This window comes from Rattus norvegicus, chromosome 10 (assembly GCF_021556685.1).
Source record: "Rattus norvegicus strain SHRSP/BbbUtx chromosome 10, alternate assembly SHRSP_T2T, whole genome shotgun sequence".
NCBI lineage: Eukaryota > Metazoa > Chordata > Mammalia > Rodentia > Muridae > Rattus > Rattus norvegicus.
Window position 1 is genome coordinate 106,929,725 of NC_141543.1, and position 25,050 is coordinate 106,954,774.

The 25,050-nt window shown below is 51.1% G+C and overlaps 2 protein-coding genes across 8 annotated transcripts; one reads left to right on the plus strand and one right to left on the minus strand.

Moving 5' to 3' along the window:
- Nucleotides 1-8,775: 8,775 nt before the first annotated feature.
- On the minus strand, nt 8,776-12,899 carry LOC134480902 (uncharacterized). Of its 4 annotated transcripts, XR_015632261.1 has the most exons (5): nt 12,798-12,899; nt 12,006-12,106; nt 11,507-11,563; nt 10,848-10,904; nt 8,776-9,085 (listed from the first exon to the last, which is right to left on the minus strand). XR_015632261.1 is itself a non-coding variant. In XM_087575061.1 (4 exons), exon 3 carries the CDS (start codon nt 9,753-9,755, stop codon nt 9,309-9,311), a length of 447 nt encoding a protein of 148 aa, XP_087431187.1. In that variant the 5' UTR covers nt 9,756-10,472; nt 10,848-12,106; nt 12,798-12,884; the 3' UTR covers nt 8,776-9,085; nt 9,273-9,308. The 4 variants fall into 4 exon arrangements, 2 of the variants coding, with proteins under 2 accessions (XP_087431187.1, XP_087431188.1); XM_087575061.1 differs by adding an exon at nt 9,273-10,472 and having other exon boundaries at nt 10,848-12,106; nt 12,798-12,884; XM_087575062.1 differs by lacking the exons at nt 12,006-12,106; nt 12,798-12,899 and adding an exon at nt 9,273-10,472 and having other exon boundaries at nt 11,507-11,664.
- Cdr2l (cerebellar degeneration-related protein 2-like) lies at nt 9,348-23,207 on the plus strand. 4 transcript variants are annotated; one of them, XM_087573279.1, is made up of 6 exons: nt 9,348-9,832; nt 16,894-16,997; nt 17,270-17,382; nt 17,643-17,791; nt 19,253-19,417; nt 20,323-23,207. In XM_087573279.1, the coding sequence occupies exons 3-6, from the start codon at nt 17,344-17,346 to the stop codon at nt 21,215-21,217; spliced, it is 1,248 nt and encodes a 415-aa protein (XP_087429405.1). In that variant the 5' UTR covers nt 9,348-9,832; nt 16,894-16,997; nt 17,270-17,343; the 3' UTR covers nt 21,218-23,207.
- Nucleotides 23,208-25,050: the final 1,843 nt, after the last annotated feature.

Consider the following 25,050-nt stretch of genomic DNA (forward strand, 5'->3'; position numbering starts at 1 on the left):
TTGTTTTCTTTTTGTTGTTGTTTTGTTTTTCAAGACAGGGTTTCTCTGTATAGACCCGGCTGCCTTGGCACTCCCTCTGTAGACCAGGCTAGCCACCCAAGAGCTGGGATTATAGGCATGTGCCACCACCACCCCACTAAGATTTATTTTCTTTTTAGTCGTGTGTGTGTGTGTGTGTGTGTGTGCGTGCGTGTGTGTGCCTGTGTGGTAGTGTGTGCATTTGTGAGTACAGTAGTTACAGAGTACAGAAGAGGGCTTGACATTCCTAGGAGTTCCAGGCTGTTGTGAGCTGACCAACAAGAGCTCTAGGCACCAAACTCCAGACTGGAAACTGAACTCAGGTCCTCTGCCAGAGGAGGATTCCTGACCCTGAACCACACAGACCCACACTTTCAATAGATATTTTGCATCTTTTGTTTCACGTCCGTCTCTACTTTTCTACTTCTGTCTCTACTTTAAGTTGCGTGCGAGCAGGGTCTGTATCTGTCTTATTCCCTGCATCCCTGCTCTCAGCACAGAGAGGACATTTATCAGATAGCAGAAAGTAATGTCTGTTTTAGGAAGATGTGGCTAATTTTCATTTCACTTGAGGCCATGGGAAAAATGCTTTTTGACCAAACTTCACACACACACACACACACACACACACACACACACACACACACACACACCAAACATTTCCAGCCAGAAGGGAAGGTTTCCATGCAGACCTCCCCAACCAGATGCCTCTTGAGTCCTACCAGAGAGAGGTTAATGAGGGACCAGGGGCAGCTTTAAAAGTGCATCAGTGAACTGAGCATGTCTTTCCAGCCCTTGGGAGGTAAATGAAGGAAGGAAGATTAGGAATTCAAGGTTATCTTCAACTACACAGTGAGTGGGAAGATAAACTGAGCTACAAAACGAAAACAAAAGAAAGCAAAAAACCAAACAGAAGAAGGTCCGGGAGCACCTTAGCACTGTTAGTACAGTGTTGCATTCACAAAGCCTCAGGGTTCAGTCCCCAGCCTACATCAGGAGTAATGGCATATGCCTGAAGCTTCAACATCTGGGAAGTACAGACTCCAGGATCAAGAAGTTCAGGGTTGGGCTGGAGAGATGGCTCAGCGGTTAAGAGCACTGACTGCTCTTCCAGAGGTCCTGAGTTCAATTCCCAGCAACCGCATGGTGGCTCACAACCATCTGTAATGGGATCTGATGCCCTCTTCTGGTGTGTCTGAGGACAGCAACAGTGCACTCATAACATAAAAAGAATAAATAATTTTAAAATTTTTTTAAAAATATGAACTTCAGAATCATCCTTGGCTACGGTTTGAGGCAAGTCTGGGATACACAAGATCCTGACTACAAAAAAGGGTAAGTAGAGTCAGGCAAGGGAGTCCACACCCTCACTCCCAGTGAAGTGTCAGACTGGCCAGGGCTGCATATGCCCCCCTCAACGCGGAACAAAACAAAATATGGCCAGCTGATTGATGCAATGCACATCATTGTAAGAGGCGAATACCAAGCACACAATGCAGGTTGTTCCGTGCTCCTGGTTCTGAGCACTTGGCTTTGTACCAACTCTGAATTCTCCCATTAATCCCTGAGTAAGTGTGGATACTGTCCTAATTAGCACCCTAAAAGTCACTCCGCTTATGGGGAGTTTGGAGGGTTTTCGATGAAGGGATCCCAGGCAGACACATGGAAGAACTTTCCAACCTGAGATTATAAAATTTCCCATTCAGGGAAGACAGAGTTGTCTGGGACAAACTCAGATGGTGTGTGGGGGAGGGAGGAGGGACGCCAGATGACCTCACTCATTCACATCTATTCAGTGCTTTACTCTGCCAGGCGCTGACCTCATACTGGTAGAAAGGACAGATAGAGATCATTGGTGTCATTTGTCCCTTTTATTAGAATGATCGGGAATAAGGACATGGAGGGAGCATTGCCTGCAGAAGAGATGAGAACCCAAAAGAAAGATCCCTAGTGTCGCCTCTTTCACTTCAGTGCAAGATGTAGGGTGTCTGCTGGCACAGGAGGGCACAGGGAGCGACACGCCCTCATCCTTTTCCAGGGAGGCTGGTGCGACTGTGAGCGGCAGGACTGCCAACGTCAGCGCTGCCAGCGTGCGCACCGTCATTTCCGGCCAGCTGTGCTGGTCTGGATGCGGAGGTGGAGGACAGAGACTGAGGGCTAGGCAGTGGCGAATGTGCGACTCCAAGCTGCCAGATGGGCTGCCAGAGCCTCACCCGAGTCGGAACTGGGCTAGCAGCCAGGGAGTTCCATTCTCGCGGGGCTGGGAGTCAGTCCGGATTGGTGTTGGTGGCGCATTACAGTTAGGATCTGGGCTCGTATCCCCAGAACCTGGGCTTGCATCTTCAGGATCTGAGCTTGCCTTCTCCGGTTTCTGAGCATCGAGGATGGGTACAGAGAACTACATCTTGCTATTAGGAGTCGACATAGACCTCTAAGAAATTCCGTTGCTCAAGATTTGGAAGGCATCCAGGCTACCAAAGGCTCTGGCCTTGGTGCTGCCTTTTGATGCCCTGAGGCGTGAGGTTTTCTGATCCAAATCTGAGACATGAGGCTCAAGGGTTGATCGGGGTCAGGAAATTTATTTGTCCTCCCACACTCACCCTGGACATTGATGTCCATCTGGTTTTGATTATGTGACAGGGTTGGGTTTGAAGTTGATCCTGGGAGGCAGACCTATCTCCTCATAGACTCGTTTAGACTTGGAAGCGTCACCACCCCCGCCTCTGAGCCAGAATAGGCAGCAGACATATCACAGGCTTGGCACACATCCTGTATTCCCATTCTCACAGCCAACTCACATCCTATGCTCATACCCTCTGCGTTCTGCAGACGGACCCAAGAGGACCCATCACCCTAGCCAGGTCAGTGGTCCAGCTTCAGCCCTACCCTCATGCCAGCCACCTGGGATGTGCACTGAGATTCCTTCGACCAGCATGCTTGAAAAAAAAAAACGATGCCAGCATTACCCAAGTCTCCATAGGCTGGCACACACCATGCCCATCCATGCCTCTGGAAACCACATGGAAGGCTTGGTCAGTGTGATCCACTGAGAGGTGGGTAGGAGCTGGGTGGCTCTCAACCACAGAAGTCATTTAAGTAACCACTGGAAGCCGCTTTAGTGCCAAGGTAATTGTCCGAGCAAGGGGCTGGAGAAATGGCTGGAAGATTGAGACGTATTTACTGCTCTTTCGGAACACTGGAATTTGGTTCCCAGCACCCATAGCAGGCAGCTCACAACTGCCTTTAACTCCAGCACCATAGGATCTGATACCCTGTTCTGGCCTCTGTGATACCCGCCCCACACACACACACACACACTAATATTACATAAATAAAATAAAATCTGGAGGGAAGGGGAAAATAAATAAAACAAAACAAATCTTTTTTCTCTTTTCTCTAGCAAGGGAGATACCCCATAACAACATCCTTACTGCCCAGACTGGGGAAACTGAGGCAGGCATCCTCAGACCTGGTCTTACTTCTGGGACTTCCAGAGCATCCTGGACAGCTCTGGCTCATGGGTACCTTCCCACAGAGCTACAGGAAGAAGACCTGATGGGTGGGGGTAGACTGAATGCACGAACACTCACTCAGTGGGCTTAGGGACCTGACCAGATAGGTTCCTTTAGAACCCTCTCCCTCCGTCCGTGTGTCCCTCAGACTCAGCTATGAATGGCATCAGTGCTGCCTGGTTACTAGAGCTAAGCTGTGAGAGCATCACTCTGACACACCAGTCGCTTCATGTGCCTGTCCTGTCAGTTATACACCATCCCCATCACCGTCCTCTCTTCTCTCTCTCTCTCTCTCTCTCTCTCTCTCTCTCTCTCTCTCTCTCTCTCTCTTCCCGATTCCCTTCCCACAGCCTCGCCCATCCCACCGTTAGACCATTGCAAAAGTCCCTAGGGTTGTCTTGCTTCTCTGCAATCACGTTTCCAAATTATCCAATTGATATTTACAAAGGAAAATAAAAGACTTTTCTCACTGGTAGAGCGCTTGCCTAGCAAGCACAAGGCCCTGGGTTCGGTCCCCAGCTCCGGGAAAAAAGAGAGAGAGAGAGAGAGAGAGAGAGAGAGAGAGAGAAAAGAAAAAAGAAAAGAAAAGAAAAGAAAAGAAAAGAAAAGAAAAGAAAAGAAAAGAAAGGCTTTTGTTTGATGGGTTCATTTAGGAATTGGTGTCTACAGTCCTGACTCTGAGCTCACTCCTCTACTCACTCTGATCCAGCCATGCTGCCCTTCCCACGGAGCCTTTTTGTCCTGAGAGCGTTTGAGCTTGCTCTCGACTCTTACACCTGGCACATTCTCCTAAAGCGTATACCACGGCTGCCACTTTATCCTTTAAGTGTCTTAGACGTCTGAGCGAGCGAGGCACCTCTGCAGACTGGATCTAAGTAGCGGCCACACTCTTAACATGCCATCAGCCTCCTCCTTAGCACACTGTAGCTCGAAGCTACACAAGAACAGAAGTCACCGGGGTTGGGGATTTAGCTCAGTGGTAGAGCGCTTGCCTGGCAAACACAAGGCCCTGCGTTCGGTCCCCAGCTCCGAAAAAAAGGAAAAAAAAAAAAAAAGAACAGAAGTCACCTGTCTTTTGGTCATGGCCCCCGGCCTCCTCTTGGTCGCTCAGAATAATCTCATGTAATGCTGGCTGGGGTCAGAAGAATGTGTTGGCTTCTCTGGGACTGCAGTTACCGGAAGTCGTGAGCAGTCACGTGTGCAGCACATTATGCAGGGGCTGGGGATCGAACCTGGGTCCTCAGGAAGAGCAGCCAGCACTTGCCACCACCGAGTCACCTCTCCAGCCCTGGTGTTGAAACTTGGATAACTAGACCAATCCAGTATTGTGACAGGCAAAAACCATGACGCACAGTGTTGTTGACAGTGCAACCCCCGGGGTTCTTTGAGGGGTTTGCCTTACACAGCAGAAGGGATTCTGCTGATGTAATTAGGTGAAAGATGCCAAGACAGGAATGGTATTGGATGGTTCAGGAGAACCGAATACCACCTACAAAGGTCTAAATAAGGACCAGCAAGGAGGCTCAACCCATAAAGGATCTGAGTTCACTTTCCGGAAGACACATAAAGATTGAAGGTGAGGACCAGTTCTAAGGAGTTGCCGTCTGGGGGTTGGGGATTTGGCTCAGTGGTAGAGCGCTTACCTAGGAAGTGCAAGGTCCTGGGTTCGGTCCCCAGCCACGGAAAAAAAAAAAAAGATAGGAGTTGTCGTCTGAACTCCACACATTCGCCACGGCACGCGTGCTCGCACATACACGTCATGCACACCCCCAAAATAATATTAATCGAATTCTAAAACCAAAGGTCCAAATAAGAGGGCACTGGCAGAAGAGGTTGGAGCACTCCAATGAGACAGACTCAGCGCTCTTGTTCTTGTCTCTGGGGGAGGAGCCGTCCGCTAAGGCCTGTGGGTGGCCTTTAGGAACCAGGTGAAGCAAAGTAGCAAATTATTCCGCCAACACCCTGAGGCCACAGAATCCACATCAGACTCACAAACCAGAACTGCAGGTATTCAGCTAAGCATGGCGGCCCATGCCTTTAATCCCTGGGTTTGAGACCAGCCTGATCTACAGAGCAAGTTCTAGGAACTCCGTGAAGCCAACTAGAGCTACCCAGAGAAACCCTGTCCTGAAAAACCAAGCCAAGCCAAACCAAACAAGAATGCCTGCCTTCGAGCCACTGTATTTGAGAGTCATTTACAGAGGAAATGATTCTTTGCCCAGAGTTTCTTTTTTTTTTTTTTTCTTTTTTTTTTTTTGGAGCTGGGGACTGAACCCAGGGCCTTGTGCTTGCTAGGCAAGCGCTCTACCACTGATCTAAATCCCCAACCCCTTGCTCAGAGTTTCTTAATTTGTACTACGTTATAGATACACTCCATTACATAAATTTGGCACATTGTACTTTTCATTTTTTTTTTTTTTTTGGTTCTTTTTTTCGGAGCTGGGGACCGAACCCAGGGCCTTGCGCTTCCTAGGCAAGCGCTCTACCACTGAGCTAAATCCCCAACCCCGTACTTTTCATTAAGATGTAATTTTAATCATGTGTATTGCGATGGGTGTGTTGGGGTGCATCTGAGTACTGGTGCCCCCAAAAAAGGCCAGAAGAGGGCATCAGATCCTCTGAAGCTGGGGTTACAGGTTGGGTTTTTTTTTTGTTGTTGTTTGTTTTTTTTTTAAGAGCAAGAGAGAACAAGAGCCAACATATTGTTTTATTTTATGTATGTGAGTACACTGTGGCTGTCTTCAGACACACCAGAAGAGGGCATCCGATCCCATTACAAATGGTTGTGAGCCACCATGTGGTTGCTGAGATTTGAACTCAGGACCTCTGGAAGAGCAGCCAATGCTCTTAACCACTGAGCCATCTCCCCAGCCCCTCCCTCTTCGAATCTTGACTGCCATAGGATGCCCAGGGTCCTCTGCTGGGTACTCACTACAATGAGCTGCCTTGCCACAGGGGTGAAGCAAGGATGAGCTGAAACCTTGAGCCAAAGCATACCTTTCTTCCTTGTAAGTTGTCATAGGGATGGAAAGCTGGACCATGATTTATAAAAAAGTATATTTTATCCCGCAGTTTTGGGGGATTTCAGCCCAGGATCAGTTTTGAGGGCTATGTCAAGTCAGTTCATCACAACAGGAGCATGCAATGCAATGAAACCATTGTTTCATCACCACACAGCACAGAAAGGAAGAAGAGGCCAAGGCTCCACAATCTCAATGACATGAAGATCTCCCCAACACACACATACACACACAAGCATGCATACACATATACACATACATACACACACAAACATACATACATACACATGTACACACATGCACATATGCACACACATGCACATGCATGCACATACATGCATACACATATATACAGCATGCATACATACACACAATGCACACATGCATAAATGCATACATACATATACACAAACATACACACACATGTATACACATGCATGCACATGCACACACATGCATACACATATGCACACATACATACATATACACACATACATGCATACACATACACAATACACACATGCATACATGCATGCATACGTACACACACAAACACACACATGCATACATACACATAATACACACATGCGTACATGCGTATCTATACACACAAAGATATACACATGTATATACATACACACAGCATACACACATATGCACATACACACACATGCACACACACATGCATTCACACAGTATGCTCCATCTCTCAGAAGTGTCTATACCTCCCAACAACACCACACTGAGAGTGAAGCATTTAATACCTGGGCCTTGGAACACAGTTAAGGTGCCAAGTATGACAATGGGGGCACCTCATTGTGGATTTAATTTGCATTTCCTGAGGACTAAGTAAACTTTGTACCTTAGTCATATGTTGACTGAGCCATTTGGGGTGTGTGTGTATATGTGTGTGTGTGTGTGTGTGTGTGTGTGTGTGTAAATTGTCTAGTCAAATCTTTTACACATCTTTCTCCTGGCCATATGCCTTTTTCCTTTGGATTCTCAGGTTTTGCTGTATTCTGGCTAGAGGTTCTTTTCTGGGTCTATCACAACATACATTGAGTGCCTCGAGAATGTTCACACCTGACGGGTCTCAACAAAAACAACTTACGTGAATGCTGTTAAGGAAAAAAAAATGCTTGGATGGATTAAATCATGGCTTTTATGGGTGTAACCGGATATCAGATTTGGGTCTTAAGCAGTAAGAAACAGACCTTAAAGAGAAAGGGCAGAATACAAGTTACCTGTGCTCAAATTCCATTCCTCCCAGCCTGTTTCTAGACATACAGGTTCTCAAACATCCAGGTTCTTTTTTTTTAAATGTGTTATACTTCTATATTTATTCTATGCTTATGTGTATGAGCATCTGCCTGCATGTGTGTATCTACACCATGTGCATGCCTGGTGCCCAAGGAGGTCAAGAGAGGAGAATTGATCTCCTGGGACCAGAGTTACAGATGTTTCTGAACCACCATCTGGATCTGAGGAATGGATTCCCAGCCAGGACTTCTGCAAGAGCAATAAGTGTGCTAAAGTGTTGAACCATCTCCAGGCCAAGACTCAAGTTCTTCTTCTTCTTCTTTTTTTTTTTTTTTAAGAATTGTTTATTATATGTCAGTCCATTGTATCTGTCTTCAGACACACCAGAAGAGGGCATCAGATCCCATTACAGATGGTTGTGAGCCACCATGTGGTTGCTGGGGATTGAACTCAGGACCTCTGGAAGAGCAGTCAGTGCTCTTAACCACTGAGCCATCTGTCCAGCTTAAGACTAAGGTTCTTAAAGGCGTGTGTGTGTGTGTGTGTGTGTGTGTGTGTGTGTGTGTGTGTGTGTGTTCACACATATGTGTGGTGCACAGGGCAAAGGACAACCTCTAAGAGTTATTTTTCAGGAGCTGTGCACCTTGTCTTTTTTTGAAACAAGGCCTTTCAGTGGCCTAAAGTTCACCAAATAGGTTACGTTGACTGGCCACCATAGATTCATCTATCTTGGCTCCCCAGTCCCCAGACCTGGGATTACAAGAGCAAGCCACTCTCTTTTTTCTTTTTAAACCTGGTAAGCACTTTCAATGTTCTGAGTCACCTCCTTAACCTCCTTAATGTAATGTATACCTTTGCTTAGTTTAATTTACAGAAAAACTCCCACACTGTAGCTTAGTCTAGCCTGGAACTCAAGACAATCCTCCTCCTTCAGACTCCCAGAGCCATTTATTAGAGGCGGGAACCACTGTGCCTGCATCTTTTAATCATGTTTGTGTGAAAGTATAAAGTATATGTACCCACGGAGGCCAGGGGTGTCAGATTTTCCCTGGAGCTGGCTGTTAAGAGCTGCTTGACTGTTAGGCTATTGTGAACTGCTTGCCGTGGGTGCCGTGGGAACCGTAGTCAAATCCTCAGCAGGAACTCTTAACCTCGAGTGTTCCAGCAGCCAAACCTCCATTCAAGGTTCTTAAAGATGTTTGTAAATTAATACCGGTGTAAAGAACGTTCATGGACTGTATCAGTGGGTCAGCGCGTTCTCCTCGGTGAGGACCACTGTGGACAACAGACAGACCCTTGCTCTCAGTAGAGCCAGAAGGACAGACAACAAACAAAATAATTCCAGATGGACCTAAATAAAAGTCGGACGTGGAGGAAAAGCAGGACAGAGGGTTGAGCCAGCAATTCCCAGACCAGGACACAAGGAAGGTCCTCTACTTCGGCCCGCCCCTTATTTGCATACACCTCGTGATTGGTCTCCGGCGGCAGGCTCCACCCCTCAGAGCTGGCGGCCTGGGAAGCTGTAAGCGGGCCGGGCGGAGATGCAGCGGCGGCTCCGGGTGTCACGGCGCAGGCCGGGCGGTGTGCGGGCCGGAGGCGGGCAAGGGGTACTCGCCGCTGCACCCACATTCTGCTGACGCCCCAGCCCTGCAGGCGGTCTAGGGTGGTCCCAACTGTCGTCCTGCTTTACAGTCCCCACCCCTCCGCCCTTTGTGCCGCCGCCACCCGGCGTCCCAGTTCGGCGGGACCCGGGGAGCGCGGGAGCCAGAGGCCCCACTGGGCGCACGGCCGGTAGCGGATGGCGATCACGGGCGGCGGGCGCAGGGGCGCTGCAGCCCGAGCCCGCGACGTTGGAAGCCCGGGCCGCCTCCGCCGCATTGTCCCGGGCTGCGAGCCCAGGCCCTGAGCTGCCGCAGCGCCCGCCCACCGCCACCCGCGGGGCCATGCGGAGAGCCGCGGGGATGGAGGAGTACTCCGCAGAGGAGGAGGAGTCCTGGTACGACCATCAGGACCTGGAGCAGGGTGAGCGCGGCGGGGAGGGAAACATCGTGTGTCCCGAGACCCCTGGCCACTACTCCATTGTTGGGCGGTATCACCTAGAAAAGGGCTGGGCTGGATCTAGTGTGCCCAGCAGAGCGTAATCCGTCTTGAGAATGGAGACGTGGACCAAGAAGGGCGCTGCCCTGGAAGATTCGGACTCAGGAGGAGACTTGCAAAAGTGTCCAGTTGAGAGGGCATTCATCATCCTTCTCATTTTAGTAGCAGCAACTACTCGCATGCCCCGGTAGGGTATTGTTAGGGAGCCCGATTATTAGGGGGCCCGAGTACTAGGTGTAATGGAAGCTTGGAGCCCACAGGGGATTTCTGGTACTTTTGCTAAGAATGCACTATATGTTGGGATAAGTCATCTCTGCAGATCAACAGCACCTGTCCGGGTCAGAATTTCTGAGCTCTAAGACTTCCAAAAAGTTTCCCCAACTCGCTTCCCTCTGCCCAGGAGGCGGGTGGTGCATGCTTATGCCTGAGAAGAAGCTGGAAGTCTCCAATCTGCCTTCCCGAGAGAGGCGTTCCCTGGTCCTTCCCTGCTCAGGGCTTCCACCCAAGTGGCTCAGGATGTGAAGGGGTCCTTTAGCAATTTCTGACTTCTTGCCAAATGAGATCCCTGGGGAAAGAGGGAGCCCCTTCTGTGGCTCTCATCCGAGGACCTAGAGAATGACTAGAAGGGGTTTAGAAGCTGGTGATGAGGTGGCTAAAATGACATCACTGAGAGGTGGAGTCGACTTGGCAAGAAGGCCTGAGAGGGTCAGGGTCAAGGCCAAGGTCTGCTGGAGTTGTCTTGCCCCATCCTCTCCTCTGCCAGTTCTTACTAAAACCCCGAGGATGAGGGTCACTTGCAAGCCTGGCATAGTGCGTGTGCCATAAAGGCCTGTTCTCCGTCCTCAGGGCCCAGAGCCCTGGTTTGCCAGGGTGGGAAGCATGCACTTGGATCCTGAGGACTTTGTCTCCTGACCCACTTCCCCATGCAGCCGAGCTTCACCTGCAGATGAGGAGCCGGTCCCTGTACTTGTCCTTGAATCAGAACCTTGGGAGAACTCTGTAGGATGGAGGGTGTTGGGCTAGACGCTGCTATGCAGTGAGCTCCCCATGTTTCTGTGGCATCTCTTCTCTGTCCTGGCCACTACCCCTAAAACTTTTCTACTCAGTGAACACCTACTGGCACCATGTGAGCGCTAGACATTATTCTGGGCCCTGGGCACAGTTACAGCCTGACCCTCTGGGTACACAAGGGCTGGGTGGGGGAGGTCCACTTGTAGGCTCTAAGTGTAAGTGGTTGTGGGATGGCTTCCTGGGAGAGGCTAGCGCAGAAGGAAAGATGAAAAGCTGATTTCTGGCGAAGACAGCCTCTAGGGGAGGCAGATGCTAATACCATGACGGTCTCATTTAGTTCCCGCACCCCCTAATGAAGGCTTGGCGCCATGCCCAGCCCAGATGTGGGAGGAAGAAGCCTTGGAGTAGGGGTGGGAGATGTGCGTAGCTTCCTCGAAGGGGCAAGAACTACCATTCTAGCAGGACTGAAGAGCTCCCACACCCCCTGCTTCTTGGGCCCTGCTGATCAGGCCTGCAGCTCCAGTCATAGACAGAGCCCAGGAACCATGGGGACGCCCAGTAAGGAAACACTCTATGAAGAAAGAGGACCTTCTTCCTGCCAGAGGCTGTGCCAAGTCTAGGGATGGAATCTCTGTCCTCCTGATCCTGAATTCCAGCGGAGGAGACGGAAGTGTGAGAAGTTGAAGTAACGGCCGGCCGCCGTGTGACGGCATAGTCCCCTCAGCAAAGAGCCCTGAGCTGGAAGGCTGGAGGAAGGCAGGCATGCTGGGAGAAGGGATGTTTGTAACCAAGGCCTGGGGCCAAATGAAGGACAGGGAAGTAGGGACAAAGGAAGTCTAGTCACTCTGGTCCGCTGGCCAGGCCAGGAGACCTGGGTGATGGGGTGGGGATGGATCGTCTGCCAAAAGACAGTCACGTCAGAGGACCCATTTGTGTTACTCGGTCCCCAAATCCTGTCCTTCCATTCAGCTCTGACACACAGTGATTTCTGCAGCTACACTTGGAGTATCCTTCCTGTCTGTTTTCCCCTTACCCCGGGCCAAGCCCCAACTTCCCTCCCCAAAGAGATTGTCCCCAGAGATTGTGCCTGGCTTTAGCATGGCTCTGTCTGTCGCAGAGGCAGGGGATGGGCTTGACAGGCGGGGGTCTTAGATTTGCTAGGTCCCCTCCACCCACTCGCTCGAGCACCTGTAAAAATAGAAAAAGTCATGAATTAATTATAAGCACTGGCTCTTTCTTTGCCTCTCCCCTCCTCCACCTGTGACCACCTCTGTCCAGGCTGAGGGATGGCTGCTGAGTCAGATTTTGAGACCTGACCTCCCTTCCTGCCTAGCCTGACCTTGCGTCCTCCCCACCCCTGGGAATGCTGACCGGTAAGAAAAAGGCTGTCCTTCCTCCACCCTGCTCCTCCGCCCTTCTTACCCCCAAAGGCCGTTCTGAGTTCCTGACTCTAGTGCCCTGTGGGGCGGGACTCCCAGATCCACCAGCTGGTGTCTTCCACCTCAATCCGTCTTGTCCTGATGCCTGCCCCCTTTCCTGCTTCTCTGTCAAGAGTCTCTCCTGTTCCACCCTAATGCCCAGCCAAATGGGTGATTTCAGGGTAGGGGGGTCTTTTGTTTTCTCTGGGACATTGCCTTATAATAACCACTAAGATGCCCCGAAGGAAGCCCCGGAGAGCCCCTAGGGCCAGGCAGGGGGCGTGGCAGCGCAGACTCAGTACTTTCCCTGGCTTGGTTCAGAGCCCCCGGTCAATCAGACCGGTAACAAGCTTGTTATTGTTTCGCTGTTCCTGACTCCCGCTTAGGTAGCTTCCAAGTTTCCCAGCATCCACACCACCCGCTCCTGGGTCCATAATTGTCACTATTCTTCCTCAAGTTACCTCCCCTAGTACTTGGTTCTTCTCAGTCCTTTGCGCTAGAGCGTCTCTAGACTCCACCCATCCTCCCTCCGGGCAGCTCGGACCAGCTTAGCTTGCAATGTGATCCAGTTTCCCTGAGATTCTCCAGTGTTCGCCTCCGTTCTGTCTTCCTTCCTTAATCGCTGTTGGGTCACAATATTCAACAGACCCCCCCCACACTGGGGCACCGAACTCTGAGCCGTAAGAACTCACACATCTCAACTCTCCTGGGAAGGAGGAGCGTGGTGTTGAAATTGTCCTTGATGTGATGGTCCCTCATTCCTCTGGCTTTGAATTCTGGCTGGGCTGCAGGGTCTCGTCACAGGTCACCCGGGTATATGGTAAATGGTTACTTTCTAGACCATCTAACAGTTTCAAGTGTTGTGTTTTATAAAAAAGATAGAGAAGTCAGGGCTATGTTTGGTGGTGGCCCGGTATGGTGTGGGGGAAGGGGGTGCCTCTGCGGGTCCATGCTGAAGCATCCCTTATCCCTGAGTACCAGACACACGACAGTATAATATAGAAGAGAGTTTATTTAGGGCATGGGGAGGAGAGTTGTTGGGGGTAGTGGAGACAGAGAAAGGCAGAGAGTAGAGTAGTAGAGGCTGGCCGTGAGCACGTTGGGGGGGGAGAGGGGGGAAAGAGGGGGAGCAGGACAGAAAGAGAAGAAGAGTAAGAGAGCAAGAGAGTGAGGAGGGGTCAAGCAGCCCCTTTTATAGTGAGTCTGGCACACCTGGCTGTTGCCAGGTAACTGGGGCGGAGCCTAGACGGAATGCTAACACCAAGGCCTGAAACTTTTAGGAAGGGGATGAGCTGACCATCACTATCCTGTTACAGACTGGGAAGACTATGAAGTTTCCTCAAAGCCAGCCTCCACTCCCCCATCTCATCTCACCCCCCGTTATTCCCAAGCATCTGATAGATTACAAGGCTGTCATTCAATAAGCAGAGCATTGGCTTAAAACTTTGTACAACTTTGTAGACTCCTCCAGACCCTGACGCAGCATATATAAACTCATGCGACAAATGCCTTCCACTGCCTTGCTAGGCTTGCATTAGGTGACTGGACCTTGTGGCGTCTTCATGGAGCAGGCTGCTTGCCCCGGGCTGTGAGTTTGTATCTGATTTAGGGTTGTTTTCATTAGGAGAACTGTTTTTGTTCTAGGTCCTGTCCTTACAGTGTAGCTAGAGGGACCGGCTTCCCAGTGACATCAGGACACGAAGCCTGCATCTCTGATTAATTTAGCTCTAGAGGCCTCGTTCGGGCTATCTCGAAGCCTCACCCCCCTACTCTGAGCTTGTCTATATCTTGTACTTGGGGGTACAGTGGCAATAGGATTGGGAAGTTTAAAGTCATCCTTGGTTATATATCAAGAAAAATCTGGAGCACCTGAGACCCTACCTCGAAACAGCAACAAAAATCACTGGGGCCGTAGCTCAGTTGGGAGAGCGCCTGCCTGGCATGCAGGAAGCCCTGGGTTTGATTCCCCCAACATAAAAACAGATACTGCTGCACGTTCCCACCTCACCAGCCCTTAGGAGGTACTGGCAGAAGGCTGAGAGTTCAAGGCCATCCTCAGCTCCATGGCAAGTTCGAGGCCAACCCGAGCTACAAGATACTCTGTCTTTAAAGAAAGAAAAAAAAATTTTTTTTTTAACCCTCATTGTGGGAGCAACTCTAGACTTGTTCCTGATAAGACTTGGCCTTTTGTCTGGGTGCAGTAGCTGGTCAGGTCACTCCGGTTTTCACAAGGAAACCCACACAGGATGCTCTGTCCTCTACCCATTCAGCCTCTCTGCTCCATAAGGGTCCAAGAGGAAGGCCTCACCAGGCCTGTCTGCTGCAAAGCAGAGGGTGTAGCTGAAACAACCATGTATCTAAAACTTGCGGGGGGTTGGCGGCAAGGAGGACGGGGGCTGGGGGGACGACCAGAAAGCCCATCTGTCTTTGAGGGAAGTCAGAACTATCATTATGTATAAAAATAGTACCATGTCTTATTGGCCCCGGAAGAGTTACTCTTACAGATCTCAGTCCAGATTTACACCGTCGGCCTAGAATGAAGGCTGGAGTAGCAAACAGCCTCCTAATGTTTAATAAACCAGAGCTTTCCTGCTCTGGGCAGAATGGATTGAGCAGGCCCGCTGTTTGCCCCACAGATCCTGATTCTAGGAAAGCGTTCTCACAAAAGGTGGTGATCACTAAGGGTTTAAATACAATGAAGTTAAACTTAGTTTAGCTTTTATTTTTCAGTCCTCGACCCTGAGCCCAGACCCTCACACATGCTAGACTGCCATGTGGGTGCTGGGAACCCAGCCCAGGGGCTCTGTAATGGCAGAAAGTACTCTTAATCACTGAGCCATCTCTAGCACTCTAGCACTGTAGTGTTAAGGGTTTCTTTTCTTTCTTTCTTTCTTTCTTTCTTTCTTTCTTTCTTTCCTTTTTGTTTAGTTTTAATCTTTGTTTGGGGTTTTTTCGTGGGTTTTTTGGTTTTTTGAGACAGGGTTTCACTGTATAGCCCTGGCTGTCCTGGAACTCACACTGTAGACCAGATTGGCCTCGAACTCAGAGATCCGCTTGCCTCTGCTTCCTGAGTGCTAGGATCAAAGGCATGGGCCACCACCGCCCAGTTTTTTTTTTTTCTTTTTTTCGGAGCTGGGGACCGAACCCAGGGCCTTAGCAAGCGCTCTACCACTGAGCTAAATCCCCAACCCCACCACCCAGTTTTTAAGACAGGGTCTTACCCTGTAATCCTGACTGGGCATGGAACTTGGTGCAATCCTACCTCAGCCCACCAACTGCTGGGATTACATAAGTGAGCTACCAGGCCCAAATTCTTACCAGACTTTTGTCTTCTATTTTGAGACAGTACCTCTGGGTTGCCTGCGCTGGCCTCAAACTTGTGGTCCTCTTGCCTCAGCCTCCTGAGTGGCGGGGGTCTTAGGCCTGGGGCACAGTTTCTTTGTTGTTGTTTTTTTTTTTTTTTTTGTTGGTTTCATTTGTTTTTAAGCAGGGTCAGGTGTAACTCAGGCTGGCCTTGAACAAACCATCTATATCAAAGGATGACCATGAGCTCCTGGTCTTTCTGCCTGTACCTCAGTACTGGATTACAGGTGCTCACTTCCTGTCATGCTGGACACTAAATGCCAGGCTTCCTGCATGCTGTGCTAGCACTCTGCCTGAGGGGGGGGGCGGGGAGAGAGAGAGAGAGAGAGAGAGAGAGAGAGAGAGAGAGAATATATCTCATGTAGCCTAGGATGGCCTCAAACTCCTGATCCCCCTGCTTCCGTTTCCTGAGTTCTGGGGTTGTAGGCATGCACACCACACCTGACCCATCAGGTCACTTTTAATAGAGAAAATACTCAGAGACTAACCATCAACAGTAAGGATGACACAGACAAAGGTGTGTACAGCCTGAACACAGTAGCGTTTCCTGCACCCATGGATGGTGCGTATGTGGTCTCCCCTCAGAAAGCTACTGTGATATACTGCTAGAGGAGAAAAGCAGGTACAGACAAAATACAGCTCTGTGTGTGTGTGTGTGTGTGTGTGTGTGTGTGTGTGTGTGTGTGTTGTGTGTACATATATGTATGTGTATGGGCATCCTTGTGGCGGTCGGAGGGCATCTTGTAGGAGTTGATTCCATTCTTCCACAATGAAGCTCCAGGTTTCAGCAGCAATTGTCTTTACCTGCTGGACATCTCGCTGGTCCAGTTTTGTTTTCTTAGGGGTGTGGGGGTGTGTGCAAGTGTCCCACGAAAGCTGGAAGAGGATGTTTGATCCCCTGAAACTAGAGTTACAGATGGTTTCAAACCTTGCCTGCTGGGAACCAAACTCTGGTTCTCTGAAAGAACAGTAATGAGCTCTTCACTACTGAGCCACCTCTCCAGATCCTCATTTTTTCTCTTTGACACAAGGTCTCAATGCATAGCCCTGGTTGTCCTCAGACTCACCTCAACCCCGCCTGCTTCTGCCTCCCGTGTTCTGGGGTTAGACGTTTTGCACCACCACACGAGGCTCAATCAAGTTTTGAGTGTTGATTTTTCACCTGTCTGCACTATTTTTTTTTTTTTACATCAGCCAGAAAGAAATACCAAGCTGGTTGGTGGCACCCGTCTACAACCTCAGCACTCAGGAAGCTGAAGCAAAAGTCTCATGAGTTCCAGGGTTGCCTGAGTTCCACAGTAAGATCCTGTCCAAACAAAACCAAACTAGAGATGTGCCAGAAGGGAAGGGGGTGAGCCTGGAGCACGCAGGGAAAGACACTTCAGAAGGAAACGTCCACCGGCTAAGCCCCTGGCTTCTGCCTTCTGCCTGCTGGGGCTTCTGAGAGCAGCCTGCATCAGGGTGCCGCTGAAGTCACCCAGACCCCAGCCAGCGATGAATGCTAGGGCTTCTTTAATGACGGGCTTTCTGACTTCCTCTCTCTGTGCTTTTGGGCCCGCCCCTACCCCAGACTTGCACCTAGCGGCAGAGCTCGGGAAGACTCTGCTGGAGAGAAACAAGGAGCTGGAGGAGTCCCTGCAGCAGATGTACTCTACCAATGAGGAGCAGGTGCAGGAGATCGAGGTGAGAGGGGCCTTGGGCTCTGCCTTCTCCCATCTCTCCAGAGCCTCCCTCTGGTCTTGGCCTGCCTGTGCCTTTGTGCAACCTGCAACATGTTTACCACCTGCCCACCAATGGCAGGCAGCCTGTCGTGGGTGGGCACTGTGGTCTTCAGCTCCTAAACCTCTCAGAGCCCATCGGCCTAGGTGTGGTGGAGGGACAGACATGGATATCTGTCCCTGCCTCACTGTAAAGGTTTATTCCGCCCTTACCTCCGCTCCTAGTACCTGACCAAGCAGCTGGACACGCTGAGGCTAGTGAATGAGCAGCATGCCAAAGTGTACGAGCAGCTGGACCTGACTGCCAGAGACCTGGAGCTGACCAACCAGAGGCTGGTGTTGGAGAGTAAGGCTGCCCAGCAGAAGATCCATGGGTGAGGGCCGGGATGGTGAGGGAGAGGCCCAGGGTGTTGCATGTGCCCGGTGGGGAAGACTCACACACTCCTAGAAGACAAAGCTTAAGGGACTGGGCTGGCAATGAGGCTTAAACATTTATCTCACAACAGCCACTCTTCTGTCCTCTGCCCTTCCTTCCTTGGGAGGTGGGGGGTGGAAGGGTGGAGGTGGGGGGGGGGATGTTTCAAGACAGAGTTCCTCTATGTAGACCAGCCTGGCCTCGAACTCACAGAGATTCGCCTGCCTCTGCCTCCTGAATACAGGGATTAAAGGCCAGTGCTACCACCATCCAGGCCTCTCATTTTAAAATTTTTTTATTTTGTATGGGTGGGTGTTTTTGCCTGTATGTATGTCTGTGTCAGGAGAGGGTGTGGGATCCTCTACAACTACAGTTACAGATGGTTGTGAGCCACTGTGTGGGTGCTAGGGACTAAACCCAGGTCCCCAGCAAGAGCAAGTGCTCTGAGCCACTGAGCCGTCTCCCTGCCCCCCACAACCAAAAGGTGAAATGTGACACATACTCCACCCTCCCACCTACGGATATGCACCAATTACGCATCAGACTCAGTGTGAGGGGCTAAGGATTCAGTGACCCTGCCCTGCCCTCTGGAACCTCACAGAGGTGTCCCTGTGACAGAGGTGTGTGCAAGGACCTGGGGTGGAGTTGGGGAAATGGCCTGGTCGCTAAAGGGCCTGCTGCACAGGCTTGAGAAGGAAGACGTGATTTGGAATCCCAAATTCCAAAAAGTTGGCGACAGGCAGGTCCCACCCTAGCAGACTCAGCTGTCCCTGAGTTCCGGTGGAAGACTGTCTCAAAAAAAAAAAAAATATCCAAGGTGGATAGCTTGTCGAGGTGTGATGCCCAAAGTCGCCGTCAGGCCTCCACGTGTACCCACACGCATGTGAACATACACTCGTGTACACAGATACAAAAGGATCAGAGTTGGCTGAGGAGGAATGATTGCCTCAGCCTGGGCTGTACGGAAGGGCAGGTCCTTGGATACGGCAGAACATTCTCTGACTTTAACCCCAGACAGCAGACTGCAAGCTCAAGGTTGTCTGTTTGTCCCTACCTCTACATCCTTCATCTATAGGGATTCTGAGCTGCAGTGACGAAGCACCCCTGTCTCCTGAAGACTCTCACCTCAGGGTGGGCAGGGAGAGAGGTAGCTAGGAGGTTGAGAGTGCTTGCTGATCTGGGCCCAGAGTTTGTTTCCCGGCACCCACAATGAATGGCTCACAATCATCTAATTCCAGTTCCAGGGTCTCCAACTCCACCTGCATACATCTACACACACACACACACACACACACACACACACACACACACCCCTAAAAATCAATCTTAACATTTTGGTTGTGAGCCTAGCATTTAGTGGCTGAACCATCTCTCCAGCCCTAACAAAAAGCCTCCCGTGTGTGTCCTCATCCTATTTCAGGCTAACAGAAACCATCGAGCGCCTGCAGTCCCAGGTCGAGGAGCTCCAGGCCCAGGTGGAGCAACTTCGAGGCCTGGAGCAAGTCCGGGTTCGCAGGGAAAAGCGGGAACGCAGGAGAACCATCCATACCTTCCCCTGCCTAAAGGAGCTGTGCACGAGTCCCCGGTAGGCAAGGGCCCTGGGGTGTGGTCCTAGAGTCCCAAGAGAGCTGGCTGAGGGAGGAGGTGCGCGGTGGACAGTGGCTGGGAAGGAGGACAATGTCAGGATGCTTGCTAGGGACAGCTACCTGTGGTGTTACTAACACAAGCCATTTGCATCCATGGTGCCTACTAGTCAGATGAGAAAAACCTACCCAGCCAGGCTTCTAACCTAGGAGGAGTTAGACACTGTGGTTGTCCTGGCACTTGCCTAGAATGTGTGTTATGCCGGAATGAATCCCCATCCTAGTTAGGAGAAAGGTGGCTTCATGAAGTTCAAGGTTGAGGCTGGTTTGTGGCCCGGTGAGAAGCCTGCTTGTCTGACGCGCGCGCGCGCGCACACACACACGTGGCCTTGAGTTTGGTCCCTGACACCTCATAAGAGGTGTGGTGACCCACACTTGTAATCCCGGCACTCACAGAGTGGAGATAAGAAAATCGAAAAGTGAAAATCAACTTTAGCTAGAGAGGTCAAACAGGGCTGTGTAAGGCCCTGTTTTTAAAAAGTTAAAGAAGCAGTGTTTATGGAAATGAGGTCTGTGGCTGCAGTGCAGGGCCACCTTAAGACCTCAGGGTCTAGAGAGGGAGATTACCAGAAGGTAACAGAGAGGCCTGCCTGGCCAGCACCAACCGGGGTAAGACACACTCGCACATCTCCCTTTGTTCCTACCTTGGACCTTCACTGCGTCTCCCACTGCCGATGAATCCTCAGACACACGACCCAGAGAGAAAGTAGGAGGGTTGGAGGGCGACTCAGAGGGGCACAAGGAAGATTTAGACCAATGGACAAGAGAGCCCAGTGTCTGGCACTGGCCATGACTTGGCCATGACCAGCTACTGCTGCCTGCCCCTCCCCCACCCCCACTCCCACAGCAGATGTGAGGATGCCTTCCGCCTACACAGTTCCTCGCTGGAGCTGGGTCCTCGGCCGCTGGAGCAGGAAAACGAACGACTGCAGACTTTGGTTGGGGTGCTCCGTTCCCAGGTGAGCCAGGAGCGACAGCGCAAGGAGCGGGCAGAACGTGAGTACACTCTGGTGCTGCAGGAGTACACGGAGCTGGAGCGACAGCTGTGCGAGATGGAGGGCTGCCGCCTGCGCGTGCAGGAGCTGGAGGCCGAGCTGCTGGAGCTGCAGCAGATGAAGCAGGCCAAGACCTACCTGCTGGCCCGGGATGAGCACCTGGCCGAGGCTTTGCTGGCGCCCCTCACTCAGGCCCCTGAGGCTGATGACCCCCAGCCAGGAAGCGGAGATGACCCCAATGCCCAGGATGGTGTCTCCTCGCCTGCAGCTTCCCCCAGCCACGCGGTGCGCAAGAGCTGCAGCGACACGGCACTCAATGCCATAGTGGCCAAAGACCCAGCCAGCCGGCACGCTGGCAACCTCACTTTGCATGCCAACAGTGTGCGCAGGCGCGGTATGTCTATCCTGAGGGAGGTGGACGAGCAGTACCACGCCCTGCTGGAAAAATACGAGGAGCTTCTGAGCAAGTGCCGGCAGCATGGTGCCGGGGTGCGGCACGCGGGGGTGCAGACCTCACGGCCCATCTCCCGGGACAGCTCATGGAGGGACCTACTGGGGGGCGAGGAGAGCCAGGGGGAGGGCAAGGCGGGTGAGAAGAGCCTAAGCCAGCACGTGGAAGCTGTGGATAAGCGGCTGGAGCAGAGCCAGCCTGAGTACAAGGCGCTCTTCAAAGAGATCTTTGCCAGGATCCAGAAGACCAAGGCCGACATCAACGCCACCAAAGTCAAGACGCACAGCAGCAAGTGACCCCTCTCTAGGCCTGTAGCTTCCCTCTGCCTCCTCTCCAGAGGGGGTCTGTCAGGCCTGGATGGCAGCCTCTTGGCAAGTGAGAGAGCCCTTTACGCAGCAATATACCATAGCTGGTGGCTGGAGCATGGGCAAGGAAAGCCTTTCTGATCTAAGGGACACAGCATATCTCCTGCTGGTGGCCCAGCTCACTTGTTCTGCCTCCCTTGGCCACTTTGCTTCAGCTTGAAGGCACAGCTCAGTTTAAAAGCCAAACACACTCCCCACCCGCCACTGCCACCCTGCCACTGTCCCCTCAGCTTCTGGACCCCAGGCCCCTGACCCTCAGCTCGCCCCCAGTCTTCTGCAAGCCTTTCCGGCTTCACCCTCCAAAGTTGTCTTTCTGAGAGATTTGCAATGCAGGGCCGCCCGAAGCCTTGTCACAACTGGAAACACTTGAAAGGGGGCCTCAGAGCCAGCCATTGCTGGTGTCTGGGGTCTCCTAGACCGTCCACTGCTTCTCGCCAGTCATACCGTCATTCGCTTAGCACCAGCTGTACCACTCCCAGATCTGGGCAGGGCACCGATAGCTCCCTCCCACCTTGCAGAGCAGGAAGCTTTAGCTAGGCTCCACTGTACCCGCTCCGCCCTGGCAAATGCCTTCAGCTCACCACAGACCTGTAGCCAATCCGAATAGAGGAAGAGGGAGCCCCTCGACAGCCATACATGGGTAGTGTTCCTTTCCTCTGAGAGCCAAGTTCCATTCCTGGAATTACCTTCTGGGCATGAAGCCTCCAGGGTCTGGGATGAAGGGACCTCCCCCGAGCCTATGAACCACCAATGCTTCCCTCCCTTTCTCTGTGCTTGCCCTCATCTCAGGGACCATGACGTCTCTCATCCACCCTCTCTTCCTCAGGCCAACCCTGGGACAGTTCACATCTGCAGCCTTCAGAATGTCTATGTGGGTGTCACCAGCCCAGGTCCAAGTGTTCATTCCTGTCCTTCACCAGGGACTGCGGGGTCCTTACTAGTTTTGATTGGTTGGGTTTTGTTCTGGGTGTTTGTTTGTTTGTTTGTTTCTCTCTCTCTCTCTCTCTTTTTTTTTTTTTTCCCCCCCGGAGCTGAGGACCGAACCCAGGGCCTTGCGCTTGCTAGGCAAGTGCTCTACCACTGAGCTAAATCCCCAACCCAGTTTTTGTTTGTTTTGTTTTGTTTTGTTTTGAGACAGGGTTTCTCTGTGTATCCTTGACTGTCCTGGAACTCGCTCTGGACCAGGCTGGCTTCCAACTCAGAGATCCTCCTGCCTCTGCCTCCCAGGCACTGGGTGTGATCCACTACTGCCGGGCCCTCAAGTTGTGCTGTATTCTTAAGTTGAGGAAGAAATCTCTCCCTTCCCACCTTTTTACAGAACACCTGCTCCTTATCTCCCACTTCTATGGGGGTGGCTTTTGAGGCTCCATCTGGATGAGGGGTTCAATATTTTAGTCTAAAACTTCAGAAAGTCAAGCATCATCTAAAACATGCCCAGGGCCCCGGCTTGTCCTCAGCAGCCCTTCAGGGCTTCTGGTTCCTTCCACCACCCTTCCCAGGATTCTAGAAATCAAAGGAGCCATACAATCCAGTAGGAGGCAGTGACTCTGGCCTCAGTGCTGGGAGCCCAGTGGGAACCGTCATGCCTTACCTCCGTCTAATGGGTAAAGGGCTTTCTTACCAAGCATGTCTGACATCCCTGGAGAGGCTGTGTTGTTTCAGGTGGCACTGTAATGCCAGCTGACAACCAGATCCTTCTGTTCACCTTACTTGGAACCTTTTTTTGTCCTTTGGGGCCGGGCACCTGCAGACCCTCTGTGTGTCCCTGTCATGTGGGGATTGGGGAGGAATTCAGGCCTGTTCACTTCCCCAGTTCTGTAGCAGCCGATCAGTGTCACCTTTGAAGTATACCTGAGAGAAATATATTTACAAATGCTTTATTCTCTTCTTTAATAAAAAATGCACCAGTATTCTAAAAGCACAAGTGACCCTGGATCCATAGTTTCCTCTCCGTGTCTCTCAGGCCTGTTGCCCCCTGCGGCACTGCACTGCAGATGAGGGGTGTAACCTTTGAGGTCCCTCTGCGCCCAGAAATCTTGGCTTTCTCGTGACGACTTACCTATGACTACACAGCCTGCAATCAGCCCTTGGGAAAGTCTGTCTGTGAAGAACCAGCTACGCCAAGCACTCTGGTGAACAGAGCACAAGGGGTCTGTATGGCCCTAGAGTTTACAATCTGGCTTGGGGAGATCCCCCCCCCCAAGCAACTAAAAATAAAAGCAAGTAATCTTAACAATGGGGGCAGGAAGGCGCAGCTATGCCAGGCAGGGCATTCACGATCAACGCTGTGGGGGGAAGTGTTCTTTGTCCTTTTGAGACAGGATCTCACGGATGTTAAACTAGACTCAAGTCTGCTATGTGCTGAGTGCTCAGGGTGGCCTTGAACTTCTGACCCTTCTGCCTTGACTTCCCAAGTGCTGGGATTACAGGCATTTGCCACCATTTCTGGTTTATCTGGTACTGGGGATTGAAGCCAGAGTTTCCTACTTGTTAAACAAACACTGTCACTGGACCACACCCCCAGCCTCTCCCTCCCCCTTTTCATTTTCCTCCTCTTCTTCTTCCTCCTCCTCCTTTTTCAAGACATGGTTTCAGGGTGGAAGTGATGGCTCAGCAGTAAGGAGTACTTTTTGTTTTTGCAGAGTACACGGGCTTGGTTGCCAGCACCCAGGTAAAGGATCTCAGTGATCTGTAACTCCAGTTTCAGGGGGTCCAACACCGCCTTCTGGCTTCTGCAGGCACCAGGCATGCACATGGTACACATATATACATGCAAGCAAAACCCTTATACACGGGCTGGAGAGATGGCTCAGCGCTTAAGAGCACTGACTGCTCTCCCAGAGGTCCTGAGTTCAAATCCCAGCAACCACATGGTGGCTCACAACCATCTGTGATGGGATCTGATGCCCTCCTCCGGTGAGTATGAAGAGAGCAACAGTGTACTCAGTTTAAAAAAAAAAAACACTGCAAACAAAAACAGAACAAAACAAACCGCTCATACACATTTAAAAACAAACAATCGAACAAACAAAATACCCAGACAGGGTATCGTTGTGTACACCAGGCTGGCCTGGAACTCGCAGCCTTTGCTTCCTAATGCTCGGATTAAGGAGTGCACCACTATGCCCCCCACCCCCGTTTAATTATTATCCATGTAGACAGTAGATAACAATATATGAGAAGACAGGTTTTAAAAAGTCAGAGAGGGGCCCACAAAATGGCTCAACGTGTGAAATCGACTCCTCGTCCTCTGACTTCCCCACTGCCACTATGGCATGTAAAAGAAATGTAAAAAAATTTTTTTAATGTGTTTTATGTATGTGAGACACACCAGAAGAGGGTGTCAGACCCCATTACAGATGGTTGTGAGCCACCATGTGGTCATTGGGAATTGAACTCAGGACCTCTGGAAGAGCAGTCAGTGCTCTTAACCACTGAACTGAGCCATCCCTCCAGCCCCCATAAAGTTGTTTTAACACATAGAGGTCAGCTGTAAGATGGCTCAGCATGTAGAGGTTGTTGCCACAGTCCTGATAACGTGATTTTGGTCCCCAGAATCCATGTAAAGTTGAAAAGGGAGAAGCCATTCTACGAAGTTGTCCTCTGACCTCCACATGTGCATGGAGTACCATGAATTACAGGAATGTGCCTCCCTCTGCACCAGGCCTTCACTTTTTTTTTTTGTTGTTCTTTTTTTTCGGAGCTGGGGATCGAACCCAAGACCTTGCGCTTCCTAGGTAAGCGCTCTACCACTGAGCTAAATC

Excerpts from the sequence above, each read along its gene's own strand:
- Cdr2l (XM_087573278.1), top strand. The coding sequence starts at position 9,754 with ATGCGGAGAGCCGCGGGGATGGAGGAGTACTCCGCAGAGGAGGAGGAG. Across the intron at positions 17,383-17,642 it reads AGCAGGTGCAGGAGATCGAG|TACCTGACCAAGCAGCTGGA; the intron begins GTGAGAGGGGCC and ends CTCCGCTCCTAG. Across the intron at positions 19,418-20,322 it reads GAGCTGTGCACGAGTCCCCG|CAGATGTGAGGATGCCTTCC; the intron begins GTAGGCAAGGGC and ends CCACTCCCACAG.
- LOC134480902 (XM_087575061.1), bottom strand. The coding sequence starts at position 9,755 with ATGGCCCCGCGGGTGGCGGTGGGCGGGCGCTGCGGCAGCTCAGGGCCT.